Raw genomic sequence first — 16,582 nt, 5'->3', positions numbered from 1 at the left:
CAAGCCACCCAACAGCGTTTGCGGGTTCTCTGCAACTAGCTTTGTTTCTCCATCATACCTATCTAGTCGCAATATTGGTCTACGAAAACGATAAACTGTACTATGTATAGAAATCGAGAAATGTGGGTCATGCACGACAGTTGGAGAGATACGTACCCACTCATACATCTACACCTACATCTATACTCTGCAAGCCACATGACGATCGGTAGCAGATGGATAGCATTTCCCCCCTTTACTGCTCCAGTGATGAATGGTGCAGGAGCAGAATTACGATTGGCAATCTTCCGTGTGAGATCAATTCCCTCCTATTTTCACCTTCATGGTCTTTGCGAGAGACATACGTAAGAAAAAGCAATGCGATGACTATCTCTTCTACTAATGCACACCCTCAGGATTTTAACAGCATACAACATCTAACTGCACAACGCCTCTCTTGTAACCTCAGCACTACCGTTGGGTGAGGATCTCAGCGACGTTTTACCACTTACAAAAGAACCAGTGATGAACCGCGCTATTCTTCTCTGAATCTTCTGTGTTTCCCCGACCAACTCTACCTGTTACGGTCCAAGACTGAGGAGCAATACTCAAGTATTGGTCGAATCAGTGTTTCGTAAGCTACCTCATTCGTGGGTGCACTACCATTCCTGAGGATTCTTCCAATGAACCTCATTCTAACAGTTACAACATGTTGTCAAAAGTATCCGGACACCTGGCTGCAAATGACTTACAAGTTCGTCGCACCCTCCATCTGTAATGCTGGAATTCAGTATGGTGTTTGCCCACGTTTAGCCTTGATGACAGCTTCCACTCTCGCAGGCATACGTTCAGTCAAGAGCTGGGAGTTTTCTTGGGGAATAACAGACCTTTCTGCTCGGAGCGCTGCACTGAGGAGTGGCATCGATGTCAGTCGGTGAGGCCTGCCACGAAGCCGGCATTCCAAAACATCCCAAAGGTGTTCTGTAGGATTCAGGTCAGGACTCCGTGCAGGCGAGTCCATTACAGGGATGTTATTGTCGTGTAATCACTCCACCACAGGCCGTGCATTATGAACAGGTGCTCGATCATGTTGAAAGATGCAATCGCAATTCCCGAATCGCTCTCAAACAGTGGGAAGCAAAAAGGTGCTTAAAATATCAATGTAGGCCTGTGCTGTGATAGTTCCACACGAAACAAAAAAGAATGCAAGCCCCCTCCATGAAAAACACGACCGCACGATAACACCATTGCCTCCGAATTTTACTTTTGAAACTACACGCGCTGGCAGATGATGTTCACCGGGCATTTGCTATACCCACACCCTGCCATCGGATCGCCACATTATATACCGTGATTCGTCACTCTACACAACGTTTTTCCACTGTTCAGTCTTCCAATGTTTAGGCTCCTTACACCAAGCGAGGCGTCGTTTGACATTTACCGGCGTGGTATGTGGCTTGTGAGCAGCTACTCGACCATGAAATCCGAGTTTTCCCACCTCCCGCCCAACTGTCATAGTACTTGCAGTGGGTCCTGATGCAGTTTGGAATGCCTGTGTGATGGTATGGATAGATGTCTGCCTATTACACATTACGGCCCTCTTCGACTGTTGGCGGACTCTAGCAATCAACAGACGAGGTCGGCCTGTAAGGTTTTGTGCTGTAGCTGTCCCTTCGCGTTTCCACTTCACTATCACATCGGAAACAGTGGATCTAGGGATGTGTGTGAGTGTGGAAATCTCGCGTACACACATATCACACAAACGACACCAAATCACCTGACCACGTTCGAACTCACGGTTCCGCGGAGCGCCCTATTCTGCTCTTTCACGATGTCTAATAACTACTGAGGTCGCTGTTATGGATACCTGGCAGAAGGTTGCAGCACAATGAACCTAATATGAGAAACGTATGTTTTTGGTGGTGTCTGTATACTTTTGATCACATAGTGTACCTTTCATATGTTAGTTTTATGTGGTTGTGCTCCGTTCGCATACTGCCAAATACTGAATGGATATGGCTGTTTCCAGTTATTGTTCGGCAATCGTGTAATGAAACAACAACGGGTCATTTCGATTATTTGTGTTCAATGTATTACCTTTGTTTTTATCGAAGGTCAACTGCTAACACTTGCACCCAGCGTCGATCGTCCCCCAACACATCTGCATTTCGCCACACTATTCCATCATTTGCAATTATAGTACGTTTACGAAAACAGTCGTATGTAGCTTTCGGTGTAAACCACTATGTAATTTACGTATGCTGCGAACAGTTCAATCCAATCACAAAGTTGATCCACTATTCCATACAATTTTTTCACTAGGCGACAGTGTTAAACTATAAAGAAAACCTCCACGAAATCAAAGAATATGGGTTCGATTTGGGCACCGGTGTCTACTGAGTTAACGGTCGCAGATGCAAGATCGTTGTTTGAGGAATTCGTTTTCATTCTTACAGGGGAGATCTTGTATCTCTAGGAAGGTCATGACGTTGTTGCAGTCTTCAGTTCGAAGACAGGTTTCATGAATTTCTCCACCCTTGTCTGTCCGGCGAGATCGTACATCAGTATAATCACCTGAAGGTGGCGACCAGTCGGTCTGTTGAAATATTGTGTCGAGATCACTACATTACCCGGCTACATACTCGAGGAGAGTATCATCAGTGATTACGCCAGGGAAGTCTACTTAATCACATCTGATGACAACATTTTGAATCAGGTTCAGTACTAGATTTGCTAAAACGGAGGTTCCTGTACTATGACATTACGGTATTTTTTCTTTTTTTTAAATTTAGACTCCTTAAAACGATATTTTTACGCTTTTCTGAACATTTAAAACACATCATTTGTTTTACATCGCTTCATTCCCAGCAAAACTTCTATCGTACCACAGCTCAAAATCTACGATTCTGATTTTTTCTCTCGCCGGAGTTATCGTCGGTACTGCCTGCCGTTGCGTAACATCACAAATCAAGCACTATACATACACTATGTGATCAAAAGTATCCGGACACCCTCAAAAACATAAGTTTTTCACATTAGATGTATTGCGCTGCCACCTACTGCCAGGTACTCCATATCAGCGACCTCAGTAGTCATTAGACATCGTGAGAGAGCAGAATTGGGTGCTCTGCGGAACTCACGGACTTCGAAAGTAGTCAGTGATTGGCTGTCACTTGTGTCATACGTCTGCATGCGAGATTTTCACACTCCTAAACATCCCTCTGTCCACTGATACGGATGTGACAGTGAAGTGGAAACGTGAAGGGGCACGTACAGCACAAAAGCGGAACAGGCCGACCTCGTCTGTTGACTGACAGAGACCGCCGACAGTTGAAAAGGGTCGTAATGTTTAATCTACCCAGACTATCACACAGGAATTCCAAACTGCAGCAAGATTCACTGCAAGTACTATGACAGTTAGGCGGGAGGTGACAAAACTTGGCTGCACATAAGCCACACGTCACGCCGGTAAATGACAAACGACGCCTCGCTTTGTGAAGGATCGTAAACAATGGATGACTGAACAGTGGAAAAACGTTGTGTGGGTGACGAATCACGGTACACAATGTGGCGATCCGATGGCAGGGTGTGGGTATGGCGAACGTTATCTGCCAGGGTGTGTAGTGCCAACAGTAAAATTCGGAGACGGTAGTGTTATGGTATGGTCGTGTTTTTCATGGAGGGGCTTGCACCCCTTGTTGTTTTGCATGGTACTATCACAGCACAGGCCTACATTGATGTTTTAAGCACCTTCTTGCTTCCCACTGTTGAACAGAAATTCGGGGATGGCGATTGCATCTTTCTACACGATCGATCACCTGTTCATAATGCACGGCGTGTAATGGAGTAGTTACACGACAATAACATTCCTGTAATGGACTGGCCTGCACAGAGTCCTGACCTGGATCCTACAGAACACCTTTGGGATGTTTGGAACGCCGATTTCCTGGCAGGGCTCACTGACCGACATCGATACCTCTCCTCAGTGCAGCAATCCGTGAAGAACGGGCTGCCATTCCCCAAGAAATCTTCCACCAGCTAATTGAAGGTATGCCCGTGAGAGCGGAAGCTGTCAAAACGGCTATGGGTGGACCAACACCAAATTGAGTTCTAGCATTACCGATGGAGGGCGCCACGAACTTGTAAGCCAATTTCAACCTGGTGTCCGGATACTTTTGATCACATAGTGTATATTAAAGTTACATATTGAACACAAGAAAAGGACTAAATTTAAAGTTCTCCTTTACAGTGGATGGCGGTAACATCGACTGCACATTCAGTCAAAAATCTCCAAGCCGATACACTCCCACTAGTGATGTGACTCATTCCCTTAGCTTCTCTATATTAACAACTGAGATCCGGCGAAATAAAATATTTCATTATTGACACTTAAAATTTAATATTCTCAAAACGACAAAATTGTTAATGGCAGCAGTTGAACTTCACCCACTCTTGTTTTCCAGTAAACTTCACCATAGATCAGCGTTAGCTGTGAAAAAATTTACTCTGAGGATTTATACAGTGCAAAATAACTTCTCCGTCGCCTTTACCAGCAGTAGGCAGCAGGCAGATCCTCAGTGGGTCGTTGGTAGGAGTAACTCAAGTCTTCACATCAGTGGCAGCAGCAGTGGTGGCAGTGACAGTTCGCAGCGGTGTAGTGCATCGGACTGGTGGCTGGTCTCCTGTAATTGAAGTCATCAAACAAGCGATACGTGGTACGTCACGGAACAGTTTCGACATGGATTGAATATAATTTACAAGACAGTCTTCCCTTCTGATCCTGCGCTTCAAAATCCGAAGTATTAACTCTGGTTAGCTCATGCCTATGATGTGGCGCTAAGCGAATTCGTTTCCGTTCTAGGCTTGTCAGGCCTCTATTTCGAACTGCAGTGTCCCAACTGCTGCGTACAGGTCTTCAGCCTGGCACTTTCTGCAGCTTCCAATTGTTGCGGAGGCGTTCTTGTGTGTGTGTGTGTGTGTGTGTGTGTGTGTGTGTGTGTGTGTGTGTGTTTTATGCAGCCTTACTTCACCTTGGGGTGCTCTCAGAATGACGTTCTGCTACGGTCGCATTCTGTGCTCTCTGCTCGAGTGTGATGTGAAAATGCTCCAGTTGTTTCCCTCGCTATTTGCAGCACTGGCTTTGTGTGTGTGTGTGTGTGAGAGAGAGAGAGAGAAATCTTATGGGACTCAACTGCTAAGGTCATCAGTCCCTAAGCTTACACACTACTTAACCTAAATTATCCTAAGGACAAACACACACACCCATGTCCGAGGGAGGACTCGAACCTCCGCCGGGACCAGCCGCACAGTCCATGACTGAAGCGCCTGAGACCTCTCGGCACTGGCTTTCCTTCCTGGTTTACTCACCGATTCAGACACTGCATTCGAACATGTCACAGCTCATCCCTGTGCTTGTCGGTGAAAAATTAAAAAAAAAATACGTTCACCCAGAATTCGTTTCTTTTGTGCGACGTTCCCCTTTCCTTCAGAAAATTCGCTCCGAATTTTTCTTATTCTGATTCTGAAACAATCTCATTACACGTACTTTACATTGACAAATATAAACGATGTTTGGAAGCACACGAGAACTGAACTACAAGGTTCTTGTTTTGCTTCTTAATGCTATGACACTCTTTCTCTTACAGATTCACAGTTTCATTACTTTATACTTTATGATCCTTACTTATAGTAGGAAGCCAGTCCGTCCCCGGTAGATGAGTGGTCAGCGGGACAGACTGTCAATCCTAAGGGCCCGGTTTCGATTCCCGGCTGGGTCGGAGATTTTCTCCGCTCAGGGACTGGGTGTTGTGTTGTCCTAATCATCATCATTTCATCCACATCGACGCGCAAGTCGCCGAAGTGGCGTCAAATCGAAAGACTTGCACCAGGCGAGCGGTCTAGCCGACGGAAGGCCTTCGTCGCACGACATATATATATATATATATATTCCACAGGTATCTAAAAATAAACTAAATTCCATCCGAACAGGCCTTGGAAGGCCCAACGGTACCGCCGGCCGCGGTGGCCGAGCGGCTCTAGGCGCTATAGTCTGGAACCGCGCGACTGCTACGGTCGCGGGCTCGAATCCTGCCTCGGGCATGGATGTGTGTGATGTCCTTAGGTTAGTTAGGTTTAAGTAGTTCTAAGTTCTAGGGGACTGATGACCTCAGAAGTTAAGTCCCATAGTGCTCAGAGCCATTTGAACCCAACGGTACCGACCGGCCACCGTGTCATCCTCAACCTACAGAAGTCACTGGATGCGGATATGGAGGGGCATGCGGTCAGAACACCGCTCTCCCGGCCGGGTATCAGTTTACGAGACCGGAGCCGCTACTTCTCAATCAAGTAGCTCCTCAGTTTGCCTCACAAGGGCTGAGTGCCAACAGCGCCCGGCAGACCGGATGGTCACCCATCCAAGTGCTAGTCCAGCCCGACAGCGCTTAACTTCAGTGATCTGACGGGAACCTGTGTTACCACTGCGGCAAGGCCGTTCGCTCCACAGGTATCTGATGTACCACTAATACAAGGGGATGAACAGTTTTACGTTTAAAATAAAAGTAGAATACACAAACTGCTTTTCGAACCATGGCAACACCGGTAGTTGAAATACTTACAGTTGTGATGCTATTAAGTTGTTTAACTGTGTGTCACTGGATATGCTGGAAAAATTTTTTCTGGGAGATTCATTTTCTATGCTATGCTCTAAGTTTGTAGAATGAGCGTGATACGTCGGGACTTGAGGTGTCGCGTAGGAAAGCCACTTTCTGCACTAGTAACACTTTTAACAGGTTTTCCGGTCAATACATCGCAGGGTGTGATAACCTGATTGTAACTCGTACTGGTGACTGTAGCTGGAAAGTGAAACTGCGCTCCTGATGTAACAAAAAGATTAATAAGTCACAGCTGCAAAATACTAAAGCGAATTCTTTACAGACGAGTGGAAAAACTAGTAGAAGCCGACCTCGGGGAAGATCACTTTGGATTCCGTAGAAATGTTGGAACACGTGAGGCAATACTGACCCTACGACTTATCTTAGAAAATAGATTAAGGAAGGGCAAACCTACGTTTCTAGCATTTGTAGACTTAGAGAAAGCTTTTGACAACGTTGACTGGAATACTCTCTTTCAAATTCTGAAGGTGGCAGGGTAAAATACAGGGAGCGAAAGGCTATTTACAATTTGTACAGAAACCAGATGGCAGTTATAAGAGTCGAGGGACATGAAAGGGAAGCAGTGCTTGGGAAGGGAATGAGACAGGGTTGTAGCCTCTCCCCGATGTTATTCAATCTGTATATTGAGCAAGCAGTGAAGGAAACAAAAGAAAAATTCGGAGTAGGTATTAAAATTCATGGAGAAGAAATAAAAACTTTGAGGTTCGCCGATGACATTGTAATTCTGTCAGAGACAGCAAAGGACTTGGAAGAGCAGTTGAACGGAATGGATAGGGTCTTGAAAGGAGGATATAAGATGAACATCAACAAAAGCAAAACGAGGATAATGGAATTTAGTCGAATTAAGCCGGGCGATGCTGAGGGAATTAGATTAGGAAATGAGACACTTAAAGTAGTAAAGGAGTTTTGCTATTTGGGGAGCAAAATAACTGATGATGGTTGAACTAGAGAGGATATAAAATGTAGACTGGCAATGGCAAGGAAAGCGTTTCTGAAGAAGAGAAATTTGTTAACATCGAGTATAGATTTAAGTATCAGGAAGTCGTTTCTGAAAGTATTTGTATGGAGTGTAGCCATGTATGGAAGTGAAACATGGACGATAAATAGTTTGGACAAGAAGAGAATAGAAGCTTTCGAAATGTGGTGCTACAGAAGAATGCTGAAGATTAGTTGGGTAGATCACATAACTAATGAGGAAGTATTGAATAGGGTTGGGGAGAAGAGATGTTTGTGGCACAACTTGACCAGAAGAAGGGATCGGTTGGTAGGACATGTTCTGAGGCATCAAAGGATCACCAATTTCGTATTGGAGGGCAGCGTGGAGGGTAAAAATCGTAGAGAGAGACCAAGAGATGAATATACTAAGCAGATTCAGAAGGATGTAGGTTGCAGTAGGTACTGGGAGATGAAGAAGCTTGCACAGGATAGAGTAGCATGGAGAGCTGCATCAAACCAGTCTCAGGACTGAAGACCACAACAACAACATCAGTATAGGATTTGGTATCAACACTTTTCCACTGCCTCAAATGCTGTTTAACACGCTCTCGACCACTCAGATTTTGCCCCTTTCCTTAGTAGACGATACCTACATAGGCTTAGAAATGATTGCAGTTGTTTCGTTGTTCACCGTGTCAGGGAGTCACAGGCTGCTGATACTAAAAAGGAATCGTTTTTACACATTTTCCACTAATTACATGCCCGAGATAGTTCATTTCCCTCAGAGCAAAATGGCATCTCATCCGGGCTGAGTGTCAGCCACGCTGCTGATGGTCTGTTGAATACCTCTCCTATAGGTCTCACGTGTTCTTCCATGTCTTTCAACAATGCTAAGATGTCATCCAAGTATACTGTACACTTTTCATGTTTAACCCATGATGTACAGCCTTTGGGACGTAGCCACTGCGTTCTTAAGTCAAAATGGCATATTGCAATACTTATAAGGGCCCCTTGTGTTGTGAAGACAGTTTTCAGACATCTTCTGGGACCACTTACAGTTGGCTAATACCTACTCCTCAGGCCCATCATTGTAAACATGCTTGTAATGGCCTAATTTGTCCAACATACCAGTAACTGATGACGGCTTTCGCGTTCAGATATCACCACCATTTGGTGATTTCTTGTCGGGTCGGTAACTACTGCTGAGTCCCGTCACTACGTTTTATTGTCACCTCTGATAGCTGCTGATAAATGAATTCTTCCGTTAATGGCTACAGACACCTCGGTGCCCAGTATGGCTTCCTGTACACTGGAGTATTATTGCACGTGGGTATCAATGTTGTCTAACAAGCATTGCTGGTAATGGGTCATTTGTAGTAAGCAAATACATGAATCGTAGCAGTATAGGTTCCATAACTTGTCAGCCACTACTTTGTAAGTGAGCCACCTTTTTATGAAATGCACATACACTAATGCTTTGCTTGTGGCTTTGGTCATCACATAACCTATCAATATTTTATTCATCAAAACAAATAAAGTTGTAGTCATCGAGTCCTTTAGCAGACTAATCTGATCCATACCAAAATTATCTAGGCTAGCAGGAACTATCTATATTACTCATGCATGCTACATTTCTGTGCACAAACCGAAGTATTTTATCCAAATCCTCAGTATTCTCTAGTGGTTCTAAAACAAATCATACTTATTGTGGTACTGCAGTACCTGCAGTAACCCATAATAATCTGGCTGATCTAACGGTATGTTATTATGAAACCAATCTTAAGCATACGTGTTCGTAGTTTATTTGGGAACCCATTGACGATCGGTGCACTTTGTGACATTGCCTCGCTTGCAGTTGTTGCTCCCTACAGCAAGAAAGTTCCACTGATTTCAGTTGTATATCGCAAAAGACTAACTTTATTGTGATGTTTGGCAAGGAAGTCAAGTCCAAGAATTGCAGAACACCCTTCACTGAAGTGTGGTAACCCTTCCAAGTGCTCACAAAAACTCTTCCTTATAAGGGCAAAGTTAAGCAGTGTTAACCCTAATGAATTTACATCATTGTCATCTATCGCATATAATATGTAACGTGGAGACCTGAGTCTCTTTCTGCCTGAGAAGTTCAGATTAAAGGCTGACATTAGTGATGATTCTGCTGCGTCGCATTTTGCGCTCTCTGCTCGAGTGTTGTGTGACAATGCCTCGTGATGTGCCTCGCTATCTGCAGCATTAGCTTTCCTTCCTGAATTACATTCCTATTAAAATATGCACTCGAGTCTGTCTTAGTTCACCTCTGTGCTTGCCAGAGAAAGACTTTTAAAAAATTACGTTTATCCAAAATTCCATTCTGTGGCGTAACATTTCACTTACCTATTACAAAGTCAGCCGCTTTAAATAATTTATCTGCAGAAATAAATCAGATGACAGTGCTAAAGATGTTTGATGGAGTGAAGGAATTTGGAAGCTTCAAGGGAGAGATTTGTTAAAAAAAAAAAATCAAATGTCCAAATGTGTGTGAAATCTTATGGGATTTAACTGCTAAAGTCATCAGTCCCGAAGCTTATATACTACTTAACCTAAATTATCCTAAGGACAAACACACACACTCATGCCTGAGGGAACCTCCGCCAGGACCAGCCGCACAGCCCATGACTGCAGCGCCTTAGACCGCATGGCTAATCCTGCGCAGCTAAGAAATTTGTTGCTTGTTTTGTCTAGAAGAGAGCGTTACAAAGACTCACAACAAAATTCTAATGGGGCACGCTACAAAAAAGCTGTAGTTCATTATTAAGAGGATTTTTAAAATTCAGGTAATATTCTTCTCAAACAGACAAATATTGTGTGTTCTACGTATACAAAACATCCGCCTGCATAGCTGGGCACTGATCTGCCATATGGAGGACCTACGTTCAATTCAAAGTGCTTCCCAGTCCGCATCACTTGGTCCTCTGGACGTAATGGCGGAATTTCTTTAACGTTCACGACACGCAGCAACGCGAGACAGTAGTAGAGCATTACATATGTTTGTGGGCACTCATTCTCCCCAGGAATAAAGTAAGGTACGAAGAAATTTTAAGAGTTTAACATCCCGTAAAAGGAAGGGAGGAAGGTAAGGGACTAATATCCTGTCTATTGTGAAGTCACTAAAGGTGAAACAGAGGCTTGGGCTAGGGCACGTTGGAGACTGACATCCATTTCAGAGATACCATCCAGGCATTCGCCTTAAACGATTCAGAAACTGTGTCCAGCCGAATACGAGTCCAGCATGTTACCACTGCGCCACCTCGCTCAGAGATATAAAAAAATTAGGACTGTGTAATAGTACAGCCATACCTCATATACACCATATGGAGTCTTATGTTCCGTTATTATCTGTTCTAGACATTCACACTATAACGAGAACTTATACCACCATTGGTATTGTTTAGTTTGTTCAGTGTGTTTAATGCGACATGTATCTACATCCGGATCCCGCTCCAGCTAATGACGGGTATGGGTTGTTACTATGGACATGTGGCAATGTGAGTTGCAGGGGGTAGCCACATGCCCTTCCTGACGCCACCCCATACCCCCTGGGACAGAAGTAGTGTACCCCAGCTGTCTGCACCCAGTATAAACCGTGAGACAGTGCGAACATTGTTCAAATGCCCGAGAGTCGTTTAACTGAGGCGGGACGTGGGGACCAGCCCGGTATTTACCAAGTAGGATGTGGAAAAACCCCTAAAAACCACACCCAGGCTGGCCAGCACACCCGCCCTTTGTCGTTAATCCGCTGAGTGGATTCGATCCAGGGCCGGCGCGCCTACCCAAGTCCAGGAAGCAGCGCATTAGCCCTCTCATTTGACCTGGCGGGTTTAATGCAAATACATTCCTCTTCTTCTTCATCTTCTTTGTTAAAAAAAATCATTTCTCAAGTTCTTGACAACGTCAATAAGTACAGACTGCGTGATCTGAGTACAAATGTGTAAACCCCTGTTGCAGGTGCTTGGAGAAGAATCCTGAAAATCGTCCGTACATGGCGGAGATTCTGGAGCACCCTTTTCTGACGGCGCTCCCGGAAAATGATTTCCATGTAAGTACCTTTAGGCTCTGTTCATATCACTACTAATATAACTTTCAATGGAACTTAATTGAACTTCTTCACACTTTCAAAATGTCCTTACTTTGAATCTTACATTTGAGAAAAGGTATTAAGAAATTGTTTACAACTGTATTTACCTTTTAGCATATTATGAATGCTCGCATAGCAAGTGCTACTCGGTTGTTTTCATCAATCCTCCGACAGCGAGTAACAGTGTGCACGTAGTGCTACGAATAATACATGTTGTGAAGTCAGTTCGCTGTCCATTTATGACAGCCATAACGCTGTCTTCCGTTTACAGTTCCTCTTCGTTGTATCCTGTTTCCTATAAAACTAATATCGAGCCTCTCCGTTACGACGAATAACGATATTTATGTACCACATCTCGTTCTAAAGAATATTGTTGGGACACGCATGCCAAACGGAAACCACATAGTGAAATACGTTGGAAAAGAATCACAGTAATGTGAGCGGGAAACCTTACCATAGGAAACATATAAATTGGAATTCTTCTGAGAGATATTATATACGTTTTAATGTCAGTAATTCTTCTGAGAGATATTATATGCGTTTTAATGTCAGTAACACCAATGAAAGTAAAATATCAAAAATATTAATTGAGAAAATAATGTGGCATTATCATCAAGAGTCCTAAAAGAAAGTGTGAGTTAACATTGTAATGAACGACTATCAATGTGAATGTCACTCTAGTTAAGCAAATTTAATAGGGCTCAACGAAAATTAGTTAGAGTAAATAAGGATGTCTGACACATCATCTCAAGGCTGTACAAAGTCCACGTTCCTACACTTACCGGAAACCGGCTCTGTTGCCCACAACATCTAAGAAGACGACCCCATGGGCTTGCCTAGGAACTGATGATGATGATGATGTTTAGTTTGTGGGGCGCTTAACTGTGAGGTCATCAGTGCCCGTGCAAAGTCCCAAGTTTTACACAGTCCAATTTTTTTACATAGTCCAATCGAGCCACTGTCACGAATGATGATGATGAGGATGAAATGATGAGGACAAAACAAACACCCAGTCCCCGGGTGGAGCAAATCTCCAACCCGGTCGGGAATCGAACCTGGGACCCCGTGATCCAGAGGCACCTACGCTAACCACTTTTTTCTCTCTCTTTTTTTTGCCATTTGCCTGATTTTTTTCCTTTTTACTTTTTTATCACTTTCTTTCCCTTAAAAAGCCCCTTAGGAAAATGGAACTAAAAAAAACCTAAGTGCCACCGCCACTTTTCATCCTATAACAAAAAATCTGATCCACTTCAGGCGTTGGCTCCTGAGTAAACCCACTCCAGAGAGCTGCCTATATACCAGGGGAAATATGGGAAATCAAGGTTAGGGCTATCCTTTGCCACTTTTTTTTTACATGATTACATTTAGGGAACGTGTACAAATGAGAGTTCTAGTAACTAAGTGTTACAAGTACGTGTTACAACAACAAAGGTGGCATAAAAGAGTAATCAAAAAATAAAAATATAAATCACTGATGTAATTCCAACTAAAAGGTTCCTCAATAATGTAACTGGCTCCACTTGGAGCCTCGGCATCGTTATCTGATATCTCCAATTGCGCCTCTGAAGGGCATCTGCAACGGAGGCATTCTGCTTCGCTAGTGCCTCAAGGAAAAGAGCATCCTTGCAGCAGCTTGTCTCTTCCTTCGCTCATGGCTGACAAGGCAGAACGTTCAGCCGTTAGTGTGATGCGGTACAGAACAGTAACCGCAGCTTGTCACTCACCAGCTGAGTGGGGGGTTAACGAAAACGATGCGTAAATAATTTGCGAAGAGCGTACGGTATTTCGGTGTGCGTTCGAGGGCATTGTGAGCATTTTGTAGGAACCACCAGTAATCAAGTTGCTCTTTCTCTCCGTCGCTAAAGATGTAGGCGACGGTAAGTCCTTTGAACCATGTAAGCGCATGATATTTTGCAGCCGGAAAGTAAGTTTCGTCGGGACAGAGTAGGGTCTGAGGGTGGGTCAATCATATCAGGTGTGACCCGGAGGTAACAAGCCAATATCATCTGTGTTAGTTGCCAAACTCCGGACGCTGATGCGCAAGTAAAACGATGTTCATCGGTATCCAGAAGGTGACAATCTGGGCAATAAGGGGAGTCTGCCAGTCGTGTGAAGTCGCTGTCGTGTGGCATATTTTTTGTTGGCGATCTGATACCACTTCGAACACACCGTGGATGACAAAGTTATGGTGTATCGTTTTCCACACTCTTGGCCAGTGAACCGTAGGGTACTTGTTTTCCACCACGTTATGAGGAACAGCCCGCAGAAGGTTGGTATAAAAATCTTTCGCCTTTGGCGAACGTGTGGCGGAGAGGTTCGAGCTGACATAGCTGTAATCAAGAATGAAGGTCGACACATGGGAGAGCTGTGGTGCGACGTGCGCAACCGACACAGGCGGGACGTTAGAGACTGGCATCAGAACCTGTAGTAAACGACCCGTGAGAGAGGTATATTGACTTTTCCATCGTTTCCTCATGTTTCTCATGTAAAGGGCAGCTGCTCTCGCCCTGACGTTAACCAATCCCAGCCCTCCTTTGGGCACTGGAAGGGTAAGAGTGTCGTATCGTACTTTAAAGATATGACCTGCGGACACGTAGTAACTGAAGGCCGCCTGAAGCCGGCGACCTATCTGCAGCGGTAGTGGGAGGACCTGTGCCACGTGGTTGAGTTTTGATGCTACGTAGAGGTTCAGGTATTCAACACGTTGTAGCTGATTCAAGTCCCGGAGCTGGTTCTGTCGCACCATTGCGCGTATGATCTGTAATAACCGTCGGTAGTTTGCTGCAGCTATTTTACGTACATCTTTCTTGAACGTGATTCCCAAATATCGCAGATCAGAAACTGGTGGGAGGGGAGCGAGGGCTTTCGATCCGAGACCACGCCCAATATCCAACGCCGCCGACTTGTTGATGTTCAGAAGACTGCCTGCGGCATGTCCGTATCGCTCAATTCAGGTTAGTACGCTTTGAACTTCGTCATTGGAACGAACCAGCAGCAGCAGGTCGTCAGCGTGTGTCCTATAGCGAAAGGTGACGTCCCGCAGCGTGATGCCAGATAGGCGGTGGTTAAGGCCCCCTAGGAGTGGTTCGAGTGCGATTGCATGAAGGTAGGTAGAAAGGGGACAACCCTGTCGTAGAGACCTCTTAATGGGTACTGGTCCTACCGTCCTTCCATTGACCTGGACGTGTGAGTTGGCTGCGGTCCAAAGACGCCGTAGGGTGTCGATGAGGCCCGGGGGGAATCCCATACAGTCCATCACTCGTAGGAGGAAGTTGTGGTGCACTCTATCAAAGGTGCGGTTGAAATCGACGGAGACGATCGCTGCTCTCAGACGGCACGCCGAAGCGATCGCTATTAAGTCCCTGCAGTCACCGGTGGCCATGTGTATGTTGGCTTCTCCCCCCTGCGACGTCTGTTCTGGAGCGAGGATCATCGGCAAAGTCGTTTTAATACGGCTCGCCATAATCCTGGTGAAAATCTTGGAATCGGCGTTCAGCACTGTAAGCGGCCGGTAGTCGGTAATCGATAGCCCTCCACCTGGCTTGTGTACCGGTATGAGAAGACCTTCTACAAACGCTGGCGGCACAACACAGTCTGGAGACATAAGTTCGCGAAACATTATAACCCAGCGAGGCATCATGATGTCACGGAAAGTCCGGTAGAATTCGATGGGCAATCCATCAGGTCCAGGAGACTTATTGGCCGCACCTTTGTCCACGGCGTCTTCGACTTCTTCGAGTGAGATTTCCTCTGTTAGTGCATTCACGGTAGCCATGTCGATAGTACGTGTTACCTGCTGTAACACTTCAGTAGTGGCCTCGTCATCGACGGTTCTTTCCTTGTAAAGATGACGAAAATGATCCTCCACCGCCTTTACTATGGGTGCTTGGGTCGTACATAAGCGACCGTCGTGAGTCCTGAATTGTGTGATTAAATGTTGGCGTTGTCGGCGCTTATCCGCCACAACGTGGTGCATAGTGGGTTCCTCTGCAACCGTTCGGTCGTGCCGTCGCGAGCGGACTACTGCACCTTCTAGTCGGCGCTTCGTCAATGATAGTATGTGAGCCTTGATTCTGCTTTGGTCATGTTGTCTCTCCGGGGAAGGGGGTAAGGCGTCGAGGTCCCTGAGTGCCGCGTAGTAAAAATCGAGGGTCTGTCGATGCCACGCAGTCACGTCCTTGCCATATTGCATAAGTGGCCTACGGATTGCTGGTTTGGCACAGAGGAGCCACCACTCCAGGGTCGAGGTGTATCGTGCGTGGCGGCGTTCATAGTCAGCCCAAGTTGCTGCAACTTGCCGACGGCAATCCAGGTCCTGGAGATGAGTTATGTTGAGCTTCCAAAAGCCATTGCTGCGCCAGACTTGTTGGGGGCGTAGGTGTATAGTGCAGATATAGGCACTGTGATCAGAATAGGCTTGAGGCCATAGTTCGGCGTCCACCACACCTTGTGTGAGATCTTGTGACACATATATGCGGTCAAGTCGGCTGGCCGAATGACTGGTAAAGTGAGTGTGGCCAGAGCGGTTACCGTGGACTTTTTCCCACGTGTCGCACAAGTGAAGTTCTTGGGTCATCGCACCCAGTTCCGGACAAGGCATGTAATGTGGGATTTGGTCCTTGGGGTGAAGTATGCAATTAAAATCGCCGGCGAAGACGCTGTGGTCGTATCGTCCAAGGAAAAGGGGAGCGACATCTGTGGAGTAGAATCTGGCGCGGTCGTGACGTCTTGTGGTACCCGACGGCGCGTAAACATTAATGAATCGGGTGTTGAGTGCCGTAAATGCTATTCCTCGCGCGAAGGGAAGAAACGTGACGTCGGTAACTTCAATACCTTCACGCACTAATATTGCCACTCCGGTGTCTGCAGGGCTACCGGGCGTCAC

General features: G+C 45.5%; 1 protein-coding gene across 2 annotated transcripts in view; it reads left to right on the top strand.

Annotated features, from left to right (window-relative positions):
• LOC126456986 (neither inactivation nor afterpotential protein C) overlaps nt 1-16,582 on the top strand; it is a 390,163-nt gene that overhangs the window by 128,038 nt on the left and 245,543 nt on the right. For both annotated transcript variants that reach the window (XM_050092949.1, XM_050092948.1), the window contains exon 8: nt 11,568-11,658. In XM_050092949.1, the coding sequence (XP_049948906.1) occupies nt 11,568-11,658 (91 nt within the window). The remainder of the gene's footprint in view (nt 1-11,567; nt 11,659-16,582) is intronic.

Source organism: Schistocerca serialis, chromosome 2, assembly GCF_023864345.2.
Source record: "Schistocerca serialis cubense isolate TAMUIC-IGC-003099 chromosome 2, iqSchSeri2.2, whole genome shotgun sequence".
NCBI lineage: Eukaryota > Metazoa > Arthropoda > Insecta > Orthoptera > Acrididae > Schistocerca > Schistocerca serialis.
This window is presented reverse-complemented; position numbering and strand designations above follow the sequence as displayed.